The 17,079-nt window shown below is 39.2% G+C and overlaps 1 protein-coding gene across 3 annotated transcripts; it reads right to left on the bottom strand.

The window, feature by feature from the left end:
* Positions 1-399: 399 nt before the first annotated feature.
* Positions 400-14,844, bottom strand: Arrdc3 (arrestin domain containing 3). 3 transcript variants are annotated; one of them, XM_070031099.1, is made up of 8 exons: positions 14,288-14,844; positions 10,164-10,245; positions 8,208-8,355; positions 7,131-7,233; positions 6,534-6,790; positions 6,098-6,260; positions 5,692-5,846; positions 400-3,120 (listed from the first exon to the last, which is right to left on the bottom strand). In XM_070031099.1, exons 1-8 carry the CDS (start codon positions 14,565-14,567, stop codon positions 3,064-3,066), a joined length of 1,245 nt encoding a protein of 414 aa, XP_069887200.1. In that variant the 5' UTR covers positions 14,568-14,844; the 3' UTR covers positions 400-3,063. The 3 variants fall into 3 exon arrangements, with proteins under 3 accessions (XP_069887200.1, XP_069887202.1, XP_069887201.1); XM_070031100.1 differs by lacking the exon at positions 400-3,120 and having other exon boundaries at positions 5,722-5,884; XM_070031101.1 differs by lacking the exons at positions 8,208-8,355; positions 14,288-14,844 and having other exon boundaries at positions 10,164-10,247.
* Positions 14,845-17,079: the final 2,235 nt, after the last annotated feature.

The following is a 17,079-nucleotide window of genomic DNA, read 5'->3' as shown; positions in this document are numbered from 1 at the left end:
TCAGTGTAACAGAATGTATGATTTCTTGGAACTAGAGGTTTGTTTCAACTGTAGAACTGCAGTCTTGAGAAGCAAAAAAAAAAAGTATGCCTTCTTGACATTTTGCAACTTACACTTATGATAGTGCTAAGAAATTGGTATGTCAAATTATCCATTTAAGTCTGGCTTGTGTTTAAGTCTTAGATTTATACACATCTAACTTACAGGTCTATCTAACTTACATTGCCTATAACTTCGGGAATTACTAAGTAAAACAATAACTACAACTGAAAATTCCTTCAAGACCTCAATAACTTTCCTTAGTAATAAATTAAAAAACCATTACTAGTCAGAATGACATGGCTTTACTTGTATTGTTGTGCGTTATTAATATTGGGATTCAAATAATTCTTCCAACAATTATACAAAAAAAGAAAAAAAAACTTTATTTTCCACAAGGAAGAGCAATAGGAAAAATTAAATCGTTTCCCACATAGTTTTCTTAAAACAGAGCCTACAAGGACATATTCAGCACCAAATAAAAAAAAAGAGAGAGAAATTACAAACAGCCATAGAATATAATCTATAAAGCAAACACTTAATATTGCACTTTGTTTTGCTAACATTTTGGATTTTACTTTTCCTAATTGAAAAATCAGGAATCTATCTTGAATACTGGAATACAACTGTGAACCTCACATCTTACTTCAGGAATTGACCAATATTTAGAAAAAAAGTAATGCTTCTAAATAAGAGTAAAGAAATACTTGAATGGAAAACAAAACTTTATTTAATAAAGTTTTACAAATTAATTTTTTATCACACTTTTGTGACCCAGTGCCAATTAGTAGAATATTGGTCATTCTTGCTTTATGTGTTATTTTTAAGAGAATATGGTAATATGTATTCCAATGCTATGCATATCAACAATTGTTCCCTAGTCAGACATAAGAGTAAAGAAAAGGTATTTTTCTGACAATCTCCCCTCCCCAACAAAAATAAAACCACCAAATGCCCTTTATGCCAAGTATTCCATCAGCTTCTTTTGAGGGGGACATTCACAAAATGATTTAACAACAGTAAAAAAATACTTCACCCCCATTTTCTTGTTATCTAGTATTATTTTGCTACGGGAGCCTAAACCCTTTAACTGAATCACTTAAAACGCGATTCATTTTTACACTGGGCTTTCTTCACCCTGTCAGCATTATTTCAAACATGAATTGTCTTCCATGTTTTCTTAAAGGCCACTTATGGAAAAGCCTATTTTGTGTGAAGCTTTAAGACAGTATTAACCAGGTCAAGCACCAAGCCAGAGTTATTATTTTCAGCCACCTTATTAACTATGGGGTTAAAGGGCAAGATAGATGTGACATCCATTTCACACATATGTTGCATCATCAGAAATGCCGATTGTCATGAAGAGCCTGACAATCTGAAGCTGAGCTCCTTCTAAAAATACATCGGTATACTCAGTACTTTGGAAGATGTAGTTTTAATATTATCATAAATGCTGGTATAGTTATGATTCAACTATAAATTATCTTAAAAATAATTTACCTATAGATACTCGAGTGACTGCTCATGTTTAGCAAATTGTTTAATGGAAAAAATTCAGTAAGAAAAGCCCTCTCCCTTTCTCTTACACATACACACACACACACGCACGCACGCACACACACATGTACAAGCTATTATTCTAGCAACCATTCTATTATTTGGAATAGTCAAGTTAGTGCTTTTGTAATAAACTTGGGTTTTCATACTCTGTCAAGCATTAACAGGATGACAGATGTATGAAAGATTCTCTAATCACAATCATAATTATATTCCTGCTCATTAAAATACTCAGCATCAGCAAAAATGATTTTCAACATGTGTGTTTTGGAGGTAATTAAGTAACTCTGTATAAAAATAAATGAACTTTTCCCTCCTTTCCCCAGTGACTGGAAAGCTTCCATTATTTTAAAATAATAAAAATAATTCCTAAGAGCAAAAGCCCTGAACTCTTTGCTGGTGCCTGCCCTACTGTCTTTCTCTACTTCACTCTTAATTCTGCTAGTTTCATCTTGTATGCAATGATAAAAAGGGGATGTGGGTGTATTATCACTTTTGTGTATGTCCCGTTTCCAAATTTCCCTCTCTGAAAAAGCCAACCAAATAAACAACAACAACAATAACAACAGAAAAATAACAGTGCAACAAAACACAAATAGCATTCCAACAGTTTGGCAAGTGATGCGTTCACCTGAGATTAAGTGATTTTAGGCAGTCAGTAACAAATGCTGCTTTGCTGTAATAGTAGAAAGGCAACAAATTCTCAAAAGAAACCAAGAAGGTATACAATCTTGACAGTCTTGTATTAGCTTCCTCCTCTTTATCTTTTTCCTCCCCCCCCACCACATCTGTTGCGAATCTACTACAGTAGGCTGCAAAACATACAGCAAAAAAGATTGGCTTGAAGGCATTTGATGTTTGTAAATAAATCCACAATAGGATCCAAGCTGAAGAGGTGATATATGGTCAGCCTAGTAGGACAATTCTGAGCATGTGCATACGCAGGTAAAGTCCAGGCTATATTAAATTAAAAAAAAATGTCAGTGCGTCTTTTTCATGTAAGAGTTTTTCAAAGCTTTCTTTTGTTCCTTGTTGTGCTGAACACAAACAAGTGTTAAAAGAGTATCAAGAGTCTGGCATAAATGGAAAAAAAAAGCTGTAGTGACATGGAACTGCACAATGTAAGCATTGAGCATGTGCAAACTTTCAAATCAAAAGAAGGAACTCATCCTTCTTTACAACGTGGTGTCTTGACACGTGACACGAATGACCATAGGCTAAGACTGCTCTTGGTATGTGCCAGTTTTAAAGGAAAAAAGCTTAGATCTTCAAGCATGTTGGAGCAGTCCCAGAAGGTTGCTGGAGGCTTCTAAAGCATGACCACTGGCTGTTTCATGTATTTGCCATTTCTCTGGGCAAAAGCAATTCCACTTCCTCTGAAAACGTGTCTCCAAGATACTCCTCTGTCCTCAGCCGGAAGAGATACAGTTCGGAACCCACATCAACTTGATTCAACCAAGTATTCCTTCAACGAGAGGGGCAGGATGGTCTGTCCTCAGAAGACTGATCAGGATTTGGATCAATCTAGAACAAAAGAGAGAAAATTGGCAAGATTATCTGATGATAATCAGCAAACCATCAATGGTAAGCACTGGTCAAGAAAAGTAACAAAATATGTAATCAGAAAGCACACATTGACACACCAACTGTTAGCAAATTATACATTATTCCTTTTCATGTTTGAAATGCGACGTGGAGATGTCATTACGCATAAGGTCCTTGGTATTCAACAACTAGGTTAAGAACTGGATAAATTACTGATTAAGTCTTCATTGGAAAGGTATTTTCTTTCTGCTTTTAGTAGCTCTTAAAACTCAAACACCAAATACGGGTATCTTCAAAGCAACAATATCCCTTTGTAAAATCCTTTTATTGTCTTGTATATAAAAAGCCAATTCATCTCTTCTCAAGGCTTTAGGAATAATGAAATTGTGAAAATAAAAAATGCTCTGGGAGTGAAGGACGGGGTGATTATTGCCCAAAAAGAAATGTACTTCATTACCTGATTTATGTGACTATAATCCCTCTGTATATCACCTTTATAATAACAAGTGAACAAGAAAAAAGGGATAATGGAAGAAAGTGCCCTGTAAGATACAGTCTGTATGGGAGGGCAACCATAATGCTTAAGAGCCCTGAGATTCCATTAGGCCATAGTGACTTTCATATGCTTTCTTAGTATTTCAGTTAATTCTCAAGGAGGAGTAGAAAGGGCACAGAAGAGCAGATGGGTGGGTTTAATGTATTTTACTATAACAGTTTTTGGATTAGACCCATTCACTTGCATTAAAATGTAGGAAAGTGCCTCAGAAATTTTAGGTAAAAAAGATTTCTGAAGGAAAAAGGGCCCAAAACAGAACAAAACAAAAACCCCTATATTTAAATCACACCTTGAACCTATTTGAGGGATAAGTTCATTTTGAAAGAAGGCAGAATTTCATGACAAAGATGTTAAAAAGTGGGTTATGTAGGTCGAGATTGTCATTGTTTTTTTTAACGGACCCCTGGTTAGCCAGGAATCCTCACATCAGAAATGAGGGACTTAATAAGTGAGACAAAAATGTAGTAACAAATCTGTAACAAGTAGCAGACATATTTAGCACATAATAGCTTTTTTATGAACTGGATAGAGAAAATATCTACTCAAAAAACTTCAAGAACAGATTCTGAAATGAAGAGCAATGAAGAGGATTTTCACATTATAATACCCAAAGGATAACTGATTGTTCCAATTATATATTTAAGAAAAGACTGTATCCAGGTGTGTTGGTAAATGCCTGTAAATCTCAGATATTTGGGAGGTGGAGGTGAAGGTGAAGGAATGCTCTACCAAAAATGTTATCAAGATGTGTACTCAAAGAACAAGACTTTGTGAGGCACATCTGTAATCCTAGCTCCTTAGGAGGTAAAGGTTGGAAGATCACTTGTGAAGCCAACCCTAGGCCCAAAACGTAAGTAAGATTCTGTCTGAAAAATAACCAAAGCAAAAAGGGCTAAGGAAGTGGGTCAAGCCCTATTTTCAACCCTAGAACCACTCCCTGAACTACAAAAGAGCAATTTGTTGAAGAGAAATAACAATCATCTTTTCTTTTTGCTTAACTAGAGAGCATGAAATGAAATATTGTAAAAAAAAAAAAAAGTGATAGAAATTACAGTAACCAAAAGAACAAGCTAATTCTGATGATTTATAAAACATTTCTCTAAAGTTAACTTCCATACCCTACTACATGTTCTAGTCATTGTAAAAAATCCTGAATTTGTTGATCAGTTCTACTCCCTCCTTGCTTTTACCTATGCTGTTCTACCTGTCTGGATGATTCCACCTTTGGAGGACCAATCTTCAAGATTCAGTGTTAATAATGAGCTTCTCAGAGAAGCCTCACTCATTCCCAGGTACAATAAGCAAGCTGCTTCTCAAGTGAGGTATGTGCTGACATCATGTAGTGTGTTGCTTCTAGGTTCATTGTTCTACTGTCCTGTAAGCTTCTTTTCCCAAGTATATACCAAGGTTATTCACCTTATGTGCTTAGCTGAGATGAATAAGAATAGTTTCAGCAGTTGTTCCTGTTGTTTATGAAGTTATGTGGAAATACTCTATTTTTCCCTATGACTAAGAATGTTAAAATATGCAAGAATTGGAAAAGGATCATGAGTAAGATAATTCTAGCTATTTAGCCAATGCTTGCAACAGCCAGCCTTTTCCATAGCCAGTTGAAAATAATTGTTCTTTCAAAGATGCAAAATGATTTAGCCTGCGGTTAGAACATTATCTTACATCCCCAATAATAAATCAGTGCTTTTACTTCTATCTCAAACTTAGTAAGTTTGATAACCCTAACTTTTAATCTGATGTTCTAAATTATTATATTAGTATGACAGTCCAGTTGTGACTATTTTTTTCTTTTGGATTTGGCCATAAAAGTCTTGCTACATAGCTCAGGCTGTCTTCAAACTCAGTCCTCTTCAGCTTCCTAAGTGCTGGGATTACATGTATATACCAATTCTCCTGGCTTAATATGTAACTGTGTGTTTAAGAAGTCTGGAATGCTGTTTCCTAAAAGATCCAGTATATTTCACACTTGAGTTGGTGCTTACCTCTGAATAAAGAGGAGGAGGCAAGAACCGGAACTCCTGGATATATGCAAACAGTGGTCCTTGAAGTGCTCTCTCAAAGTCATCACAAGCACTCACTGGTGCCAAATTATTTCGTCTTTGTTCCTCTGTCACCACTTCTGCGTAGCTTGGTGGTGCTGAAGGAAAAAGATACACGCAATTCGAACAGCACGTTCTTATGCATGTCAAAATACACAGAATAATAGGTATTAAAAAGGAATGTCAACATAAAATAGTAATTGGTGATCAAAACAAAGGAGACATGATCTTAATTTAACATTGGGACATAGCTATTCTCTTTAGGGACAAAACTATCTAGGGCCATAAAACATCAAAAGCGCTTGCAAAGTTCTTAATATAAATATAATGTTATATATTATCAAATTACCTTCAGGTCTTTCAGGTAAGGATAACCCAAGCCAGTTCATGTTCATGCTACACTGACTGCTTACACTGGAGGTTCTGCTACCGAATGGATGGAGAGGAATGGTACCAATGACAAGAGGCAAATTAAGAAATAAATCCATAGCTCCAGGAATATCCACATATACCTGAAATTGTGAAGAGAGACACTGGGTTAGAAATTCAAGTACAATTTTATTTTTAAAACCAAATTACCCAATGTTCATGTGATCTGAGGTCACCACTCAAATTTTTATACACATGAAAACTTTCATGTCCAATCCTGTACATGAAATTATTGACTCCTACATATTTGTATCTACCACTACATGTAGAATACAAAAATCAACCTCTAGATGTAAGACTAAATCACACCCTCATGACTTTAGGACAAGAACGAAAAACTTAAAATCTATACATACCATTAGTGAATATTCCACACGGATTATACTACAATCCAGAATAGAGGGTGAAACTGGTGGAATTTTCAGCAACTTGCCATTCCATGTTTCTGTCTTTCCAGATGATAAAGATTCCCCACGCAAGTTAGCCACAAGCTGTTTGACTTCCTTCATTTTCCCTTTGGCATAGAAGGCCTGTGTTTGGTAAATGGCTGCCTTTGGCACCACCATTCGGGAAGAGCAATTCTCAATCTCAGCAAATATCTGAATTGATTCACCTAGGGAGGGAAAGAAAAGCTGTGCTTAGTATTTAAAATAAAAAACCGACAACAATAACAAAAACAACCCCCCTACCCACCCTCCCAATCGCACCAAATTACATGGTAGATTCTTAACATTACAAAGTTCAATTAGTTACATGGATCCTAGGAGAAAACAAGTCATTAAGAGTCATAAAAATGACTCACTAATTTATAATAGCTATACGAAAATGGAGACCACACTCCAATTTAGGAAGAGAAAATAGATTAGCACAATTCATGTTATTTTACCAAAGAATACTGAATCGTGTTTATACATGTGGTACTTCTTTTCTGTGGGGATTGATTTCAAACATACCTGGGGTATAGCCCTTCCTTTCAATTTTGGCACTTAAGGATATTGGGCCTGAGGTACAGAACCAGCAACAGAGAGTCTTTTCTTTTGTGCCTGCTTGGGGTGACTGCAAGAAATAAAATTTGAGAAAAAGATCAATGCGTGAACCGGAAAAATACACAATATTGTAAAATACAATCTTAAGTTATTAAGAGAATTTATGATTAAGAGAATTGTTTTTCCCACTTGTACCTAAACTTTTTCTTAACCAATGACTTTTGAATCTTACCACTTTTACCTTCATATACATTTCTATTCACTAAAGAAAAATAAAACAAAAAAAACAAAGGCTTGACACCCTAACCTACAGATATAGTTTGAACACACTATTTACATATACAGTAATTAAAATAGAAACAATCAAATTAAAAAAAAAAAACCCTTTCCAAGTTCCATTTAAACTGCATTAAGGAAAGGCAGTACAGAAAATAACTTGGTCAGAATCCCAAATGTTAACATCTTTGAGAATGAAAAAACCCATAAATAGATACAGCTATTCATATCTTTATATATGAAACTCTTTATAATTCTCATTCGCTTTAAAGATGTTACCATTTGTTTAAATCATATAAAGCAAAATATCAGTCTCACAAAACAATTTACAAAGATTGATTTTACAAAGGGATTAAGACTTTTCAGGAAAGTGATGATTCCCCATCATTTGACAACTATCCCTAGTTGGAATAATGCAATGTAGTACAAATTTTAGGCTGGCATTTTCAATTAAATGAAAATGTCTTATAATCAGTGATACTACTGTTCCTTTTCCACAAAAAAAAAAAATCTAAGGAACAGAAATTTTTTGTTGTTGCTGTTATTGATATTTTCTGAGGAAGTGCTATTGCATACCACATACTGGTTTTACTTTTAAATTTAAAATTAGTTTTATATAAAAAATATGAGCATATTCTTCATTAACTTGTGTGCTCTTTACTGTATTATTTTTATGGAATTAAAAAAAGTATTTTAAAGGTACGAAGATTTCATAGTTTATTCTTTATATTCCAAAACCAAAGAATGAAGAATTCAGTCAATTCTTACCAGTAATGAAGGAGTGTTGATATCTATATGCTCAAAGACTGTAAATTCCTTCTTTAATTTTACTGGTAGAAGCCAAGGCCTGTGCAATTCGGCTTTCACCCAATAGCGCACACTGCCATGTCGGCCTTCGAATGAGGTAGCAAGTGGTCTGTGTAGAATATAAAGATGAATTTATTAATCTTATACCTCTTTCAAAAATCATACAGTAGTTCAGAATATATAAAAGTATTAATATATTGTACTGTATATATACCAATCAGGTATCAAAACGTAACACTTTAAAATTTTTCCAAAGGGATAAGTCAGTGGGGAAAAAAAGCTTTTATTTCCAAATAATAGTTGGTAAGAGGTAACAGTTAAATGTTATAGAAAATTTTGCTTTAAAAAGCTAGAAGAATACAATTCCTTTAAACTAAAAAGAGGCTACTTTTAATGATAGTGGCAAAATTATGGAAGTGTATGTAATTAACAATTCTTGGTAAGAACAAAATTTTAGAAAGTTAAAGGGCAGCTCAGTGGTACAGCACATGTCTATCAAGTATGAAGCTATGGGTTCAATCCCCAGCTCTGGAAAAAGAAAATAGAATGGCTTTAATACTTCTATTGGGAAAAATATACAGTGGTCAAATATTCAGACTAAATTCCCTATTGCAGTTCACTTCTTAGCTACTAATCATTACTTCTTTTCATAGCAACTAATTCAAGTCCAGAAAAATTTAGAACAGTCAATATTAGTTGCAAAACTTCCATAATCCACTGAAATTGATTTTATATTTTCCAGTTTACTCATATTTGAATTCTCTTTTGGCTGTGTTTTCAAAGTTTACTTTCTAAGGGCGAAAAAGAAAAAAAATATTCTCATTGACCTATCTTAAAAGAAATTAGGATTGTTTTTGAAGTTGGTCAGATTTTCGGATTACTCCTAGAAACTTTTATTTTAGTAAGTAGTCTGTTTTCTATAATTTCATTACAGTTATTTCCAAGATTCTGTTATTTACAAAATGGAGTAATAGGTTAAATTGGTAGAAGCATTAGCATTTCACAAATGATTTTATCCCTTTTAGTTTTCAGTTTTAATTTATATAGTACAAGGAAATAAAATGGAGCACTTCTACATTGTCACCACATATTAGTTTTTTTTGTTTATATTAAATGACTTTGTCTTACAGATAAATTAATAATATATGATTTGCCAATAAAATGACTTATGAACTCAGTGTACAATACCAACTCAAGTCTAGAACAAACATATTATATGGCACATTAAAAATTATTCTGTAGCTTAAGGTTTATTCTCCTGAGCAATTAGTACAAGCACCGGTTTGAATATTTGTTAATAGTCATCATGTAAATTAGTTTGCTTAGTTTCTTACAACAACCCATTATTAAAAATGTAGGAGAGCCCCAGGTTTACACCAAGGTGTTTCTGATGGGTGTTCTCTTTTAAATGTAGGACATAACACCTTGTGGGGCTTTCCCAGGTGCACAAAAGCTACTGAATTTGTATCTAAAGAACAGGATTCCAAGAATAGTGCCAGACACCTCCCTTTCTAAATTTACTGGTAAGGATTACTACTAGCAACACAGGTAGAAAACTCAGTTTTTACAAATGGACACCACTGAGACTTGCCAAGTACTCCTTTCTGAAGATAAATGAAAATATATAATTTATATTACTTGACTAGTGCTTCCTACCAATAGTAATGAAATATTCTTGTTTTCAAACCTTATAGAATTTAGGACAGAACTATTAATTGAACTAGCCTTCTATAATTTTGCCACTCTACATGAAAGATAGCTTCTTCTGTTTAATATCTTGTTTTCCTCTAGCAATTTTGTATAATGAAAAGGGTTTTTTTTAAATCAAAGATATTTAAATTTAGAATATTTACTTTTAAAAGACTGTCTTTGACTATGGATCTCTATGAAAAATGCTTAGTTACTTAATATACTTACGTCTGTGGAAGCTCAAAGCTGAATGCATACTCATGCCTTCCTGAATGAATAGTGTTGAAGCCGTCTTCAGAATTTTCATCATCTAGAAAAGTGGAAAAAGAAAACCAAAAATTGTGATAAAATGTCCCCACACCTCAGGAAGGCAAACTTCTAACATGGTTTCTTAATGATGAAGGTGACAAGCTTTGGAGTGCTATTAGAAACTAGCATCTAATTCCAATTTCACTTTCTTCATATTGAAAAAAAACCAAAAACCAAAAACAAAAAAAAAAAAAACCCTCACTCTTCACCTGCTTGCTCTGTAAAATGGGGAGGGGGTATATTAATGTACTCTATTTCCCCACAGGCTGGTTTTTAAAATGGAAAATGACCAGAACAATAGCTAACCAGGTCTAATATATCTTCTATGAGAAACATTCAGGTCTCTGATCATGTCATGTTTTACCCGCTACTATTTACTTAAAAATCATATCAAGACTGTAATGTACAAAAAAGAAAAACGTTCAGGTACAAATTAGGTCATTTTTTTTTGCAGGGGGTGGGGAGGGGAGGAATAAGAACTGACATTCTTGAATAGAATGTGCAGATCACAATTCGAAAATCACCAGGAAATCTCGCCAAAAATGTTGGTCGTTTAACACAAAAACAGGAACAGTGATTTTTTTTTGAGCTTAAGTTTCATATCTAAAAATATTTTTTTATTGATCTAGCATATACTCAGCCCATCCTAGCAACAACTAGACTTCTCATTTATACAAAGTATACTTCAGTGAATTACAAGGGATGGGGTTTAAAATGTAAAAGTATGCTGCTTCCACATCCTTGAACTAATGAAATCTAATTAAGGGTAGCTTTCAGTTGCTGTGTAGGGGGGGGGGATGGGGGATGGTTTGCCCCTTCATTTTATAACCCATATTCTTTTGATCAAATGCTTTGTGTGTGTGTGTGTGTGTCATGAAAATACAGTCACCGAAACTGTGTGGCAGGGCTCTGGGTTATTAAAATGGCTCTGGCAAGCTTTCTACTGGGTAATACAACTGCACCCATGTCTTCGGTGGTTTTCCAGGTGCAGACACCCTCAGCATGAGGCTCCATTTGGCTTTCCATCACCCGAGTCCTGAGTGCGCACCGACCCCGGGATGCGCCCCAGCACCCAAGGCGGGGGAGCGCCTCCGGGTCCAGACTTTCATCCACGAATCCGGGAGAGCCGGGTCCTGCGTGTCTCAGCCCCGGGGACCACCCCCACCCCACCGCCTCCTCCCGAGTTGGGGCTTCCCCCACCCGCACCCCTCGAATGCGCCCAAAGTTTGCCTTCCCCTCCCCTCGCCTTTCTTCCCGTCTCGCTTTTTTTTTTTTTTTTGTGCCAGCTCAGCAGTCTCACGGAGGCGAGCCGCCGCGGCCGCGCCGTGGTAAACAAGTGCCTGGCTGTCAATCAAGAACTAGACTGGAGCAGGAGAGGACCGGCCTAAACCGGCGCGAGCAGATCCCAGCCGGCCCGCCCGCGCGCCGCCGCTGCCGCCGCCGCCGCCGCCCGCGCGCCCCGCTATACATACGGCATACGTCGCGCGGCGCTCGCGCTCGCGCCCTGCGCGCAGCCTAGCCTGCTGGGCCGGGAGGCGGGGGCGGGGCCGCCGCGCTTCCGCTTTCCCCGCCCCAGCCGGTGACCGGTTCGATCTGGCTCGGGCCACTCAGACACCTTTACAGCCACCGCCAAGGGATAAAAAGGGGTGTCTGAGGGGTGGGGGCGGGGGAGGATAGGAAAAAAAGGCCCGGGAGGAAGGGCGAGATACTTGCTGCGCCCCCCCCCCAACCTAAGATCTCCACATTTGAACCCCTCTCCCTTCTCGGGCCCCGGCCATCCCTCCATCCTCAGGTCAATTCAAGGTAGCTGGCGTGGGGAGCCGGGCAGGCTGGCAAACGCGCTTTTTCGGCGGGGAGGGGCCCGGCACCTACAGAAACCACCGAATCCTGTCATCTCCCCACCCTTCCCGCCCCAAAGGAGGCGTCTTGCGCACCCTTCCCACCCAAGTTCACCAGGAACAGGGTTTTTAACTAAAGTTGCGCCCACGGGCACTGGACACCTGTAAAGACTAGCAGGAGCCCCTGCGTGCGACGCATCGGAGACCCGAAGCCGTTCCTTCCGGGGGTCCCTGGCGCGACTAGGGGTGCGCGCCCCAGGACCCAGGCCCCGCAGGCGGGCAGGGGCGGGGCAGCAGCTCTGGAGGGACCTTTACCGGCGCACGCCGGTTCCAAGCCGGGTCGGACCAGCTCCAGCCCGCCCGCCCGCCCCACCCGCCCCGGCCCAGTCCAATCAGCGCCTGGCATCGCCTTAGCAACAGGCTAACAAACCCAGCTCCGCCCGTCGCCGGGCGCCCGGGGCGGGGCCTCGGCGACCAGGCTAGTTTGAGAGCTCCCAGTTTCTAAGTCATTGAAACTATTCCAACCTTAGGAAGGAGCTCATCCACGCGTTGCAGGGTTTTTGGGGGGCCGATCTCGTGGAGGGGTGTGCGTGTGTGTGTGCAGGGCACTTAGGTTCTTTCACCAGGAAATCATGGTGCAACGAAGGAGATTATGTTTAGGCCGTAACTCATTGTTCTACTTTTCCACCATTACAAGTCAGAACTCCTTCATGAGCACCTTTGTTTCTTCCCACCCCTTTTACTTAAAACAAAACAAAAAGGCTGCAAGGTTCTGGAGGCTCAAACATAAACTCATTTGTATGCTTTCCAACAATTAACAGCATTGCCATTAGGCTCTGAACGTTTCCTATCTGTGCTAATGTTTGAAGAGAAGAACTGGAAATCGTTTCAGAATGCCAAGTACCTCTGTGTAAGTGACAATCTACTGAAGTATTTTCCTCCCTGATATTTCAAAAAATGATGCAGTAATGCTGTAGCTCCAAGCATCCTTCATTTCTCACTTGTCCTAGTTGAATTAGTACTTCTCATAGATAGACATTTCAAATAGAATAAAGGCAAAGCGACCTCTATTCTTTCTGAAAAACTGTCGACATCTGCACTAAATACTGCACTAAAAAGGAGAAGCACAAATTACATAACCAGTTTTAACATTATATTCTTCTTGGGCTAGGAATTAAGTCATCGCCACCACCTGACGCGTGTAACCAATCTGCAGAGAGCAGAACTAGCGCCCCTCCTCACCACCCCCCAGAACTGGTCCGAAACAGGATTGAACCGCTTCTAACAAAGGGTGGAAACTTAGAAAAACAAGCTTAGAGTCTCCTATATTTTCACAATGTAGCCATTTAAACAATAGATTGGAAACCTCGGGACCCCTTCTCCCTTTGACAACGCTTTATCTTTCGTCTTGTAACCAAAAATCCAAAGCCCGTGTGCCTTAGACTTTTCAATTCCATCTGACTGCCATGGGTTTCATTGAATGCACGTTCCAAAGTTAGACACGATGCTAGGAAAGAAAATTACGGACCCTGAATGGCTGCTAAAACTGCCCTAACACTTACCAGAATGACAGATGACTAGCCTTTAAAATAAAGAATGTTTCATGTACATTTTTAAAGGAATTGGAAAGAATAGGGGAAAACACACGTGGGGTGTTGGATACCATATGTCAAAATAAGCCACAGCAGTCCTTTATCAAAGAACAATGATCAAGTCTTTTGCACGTGTAAAAAAAAAAAACCACCAAACACATCTATTAGACTTCTTTTTAAAAAATAATGTTACCTCATGTCTGCCCTGGAGATAAAATTTAGACCCAAGGTGGTAAATATAAAAAGGAAATAAAAGCTGCTGTTGGGCTGCCGTGTTTTTTTTTTTAAGCATTTCATTCAACAGCCTATGAAGTGAACCGATCGGGTTGTATTTAAGTTGAATTTTTAAGTGAGGTGCAAAGCCATTACAAGTTATGGCACAGAGCAAGCCGGGCACAGAGGTGCAGTCCGCCGTCACTTTGCAGATGCCTGCATGCACTACGGCTGAACACACGACGAACGTCAAGAGAGCCCCAATCTTCCCAACTTTGCTAACCTTCACCAAAGTGCTGTGCTCTGGTAGCAGTCGGCCACGTTAGGAGAGGGGGGGAGGAGGTGAACACGTCCTTTTCTAAAGAAAACGTGTCTAATGACTTCTACCAAAAAAACTTACCTCTTTCGTGCCCAATGAGGATGTCTTTATGGTTGAAATACTCCACTTCTTCAGTGTAATTCTGGGTATAGGCAGTATTGGAGCCGGCGTTTCTAGATTCCGTCCAGCGTACTTTCGCATGTCCTCTTGCATGGATTTTAAGCGATTTTACTCTGATTTCCCCAGTAACTTCTAAATTCACCCTTCCTGAGACAGTATCCCCGCTGGAGTACACAGGGACATTACTGTCATTAAGACAGTCAAAGCTTATTGTCAAACTCTTCACCTTTCCCAGCACCATGATTATAACAAAAATCTATAAAAATAGAATGTAAGACAAAAAGGGGGGGAAAAAGTCAAGATCGCATATAAAATGTGATCTTCACCTCGCACTGATCGGTGCCTGGGCTGCTGGGTGCCCCCCCAAAAAGAAAAGAATCTCGCAGGCAGGATCAGTGATTCCCTACAAATAGTTCATTGAGATTTCTTAAAAAGTCAGAGCAGCAGGGCGGCCGCGGCTCCGCGCTCCTGCTCGTCTCAGTGGTCTCCTTACAAAGACGGGCGGCTGGAGCCTGCCAGCTCACTTTAAGAGCAGCTTTGTGAAAAACAACCCCAGCGCGCAGGCGCACGCCGCGGCTGCTGTCCGCCCTCCCTGCGCGTGCCCGCCCGCGCCCGGCTCGCGCGCTCCCCCAGGCTCGCTCCCCGACTCGCTGGCTCGCTGGCTCGCTCGCTCGCTCGCTCGCTCCCGGGTACAGTAGGTGTGGAGCTCGGGGGAGAGAAGACACGGCGCTGTCGGGAGGCTCGACTTCTCTTTATTGTGGGCTCGGATTGGTAGGGCCGGCTACCGTAAAGCCTCGTCGTGATATCGGAAGACCCTTTACCGAGCACTCTGTAATAGCCAGAGAGAATGGTGCCGGGGGAAGGGGGGGATGGGGGTGGGTCTGGGCGAGGAGCCGAGGAGAAACCAGCCAAGGATGAACTGCAGAGGGACCGGCTCCGAGCGTGCGGGCACGCACGTCTGCATGCACGCACGTCTGCATGCACGCCTTACCCGGCCTGCAGGCTTTTGCCCAACTGTCTTGGATGGGTGGAGGAAAAAGTGCTGGGTGAACCGAGGTGGTGGTGGTGGTGGTGGTGGTGGTTGGTGCTGGGCAGAAACCGGTTGGGCCAGCCGCTGGTGGCACAACCTAATCTGAAGAATTTAATAAAAGAAAATGTATCAAGAGATAGGCAAGGAGTCTTGTTCACAGTCAGCATTCTTGGCTTGGAAGAGAAAAACAAAAACAAAAACAAAATACAAAATAAACACAGTACTTTGTAGGCTGGGTGGAAACGAATTCAAGCCAGGCCTTAGGAGTCGGGAAGATAATCCAGTATTATTGAATGGTCAGGGACGGTGTTTCTCCTCCACTGCCCTCTCCTTCATCTTTTAGCACCAGAAACAAAACATAAAAAATAAAAATAAAAACCACAAAAAAACAAAGCAAGTTTGGTTGATGACACTTGGGGGTGGGTTTAACCACTTCCTCCACAGAAGGAAAAGTCCTTTTTCAAGACACCACCTACGCTAGATTTGCAGGCTCTGGCATGATGAAGGCTCCTGACTCCATCCATAGAAGTTAAGAATAGAGGTCTCCCCTCCCCCCAAGGGACCCTATGACATGGTTGGTGGTTTAGCTGACATAATGTCTACTAAATATGGAAAAGTCTTTGTTGGAAATTTGTGATGAACACACGATGGATTTTAAGAAGCGGGGTTTGCTAAATAAATGAGACTTCATTTTGCCAAGTTTTATTCTTAATTTCCATTTCGACTCTTCTTTTGAATGTTTTTGTTTAATAAGAAATAACCTTTGTCTCACTGAAATTCAGAACATAGTGACCTAAACTCAGATTACTGGCAAGCAACTGGCAAGATATAGAAAACAAGAAATATAGAAAATAAGAATACAGAACTGGAACTGTATATACACAATCAAAATACTTTGAAAGCTTTTTATTTGTCCATGTTTAAGCATTTTAGATTTTTTTGCATAATGTACTTAGAGAAATTGAGCCTATGAATCACAATAAACTAAATTCAGTGATCTTGCTGATTTCTTTATTTCAAAATAAACTGAAATTTTTGTAGTTGGAATTTAGTTGACAAGACATTCTTCAATCTCTTGGACTCAATACATCTGTAGTATAAATAGAAAATTAAAGGGCAAACCATTTATTTCGAGTTCAAATGCTCATGCTTAAAATTATGAATTTGTATATTTAAGTGAAAAAAAAAATCTTTAACCCCTCTCGGTTGACACCTGGTGGAAAAGGCAAGTACAGTACCTGGACCCTGTGTTGGCTTTGATAACAGATACTAATTGGTGTTTTCTCTCCCTCTAGTGGTGAAAGTTGCAAATTTGTAAAATGTCAACTTTTTTTTCTGGTATAAAGTTGATGGTAGGCATTAAATAACATTGAGCCAGAAGTGAAGTTAAAAGAGCAGTGGGGGGGGGGGGGGGGGAAGGAGGGCAGGAAGGGATGGGAAGGGGAAACAAAGGAGGAGGCTACAATGCTTGATAAGAAATGTACTCACAATGACTGCATGAGCCCATTGTCAAGTTTATATTTAAAATTATTAAAAGCTAGTGGTCAACAGCTGAATTTTAGTAATATTTCTCTAATTAGACTATAACGGCTTCTGAAAAAAATAATTTGTACACTAGAATTTCACTTAAAGTTATTTTGAATTGAATTCATTTGTAATTTGGAAAGTTATTTTTAAATTAATCTTATCTCTATAAAGCTCACTATTCCATGTGTTAGAAACT

The sequence above is a fragment of the Dipodomys merriami genome, unplaced genomic scaffold (assembly GCF_024711535.1).
Source record: "Dipodomys merriami isolate MVZ:Mamm:240054 unplaced genomic scaffold, mDipMer1.0.p SCAF_20, whole genome shotgun sequence".
NCBI lineage: Eukaryota > Metazoa > Chordata > Mammalia > Rodentia > Heteromyidae > Dipodomys > Dipodomys merriami.
Note: the sequence above shows the minus strand (reverse complement) of the source record. Positions and strands in the feature narration are given on the sequence as shown.

Excerpts from the sequence above, each read along its gene's own strand:
- Arrdc3 (XM_070031099.1), bottom strand. The coding sequence starts at position 14,567 with ATGGTGCTGGGAAAGGTGAAGAGTTTGACAATAAGCTTTGACTGTCTT. Across the intron at positions 7,234-8,207 it reads TCAACACTCCTTCATTACTG|TCACCCCAAGCAGGCACAAA; the intron begins GTAAGAATTGAC and ends TATTTCTTGCAG. Across the intron at positions 5,847-6,097 it reads CTTACCTGAAAGACCTGAAG|CACCACCAAGCTACGCAGAA; the intron begins GTAATTTGATAA and ends TTTTTCCTTCAG.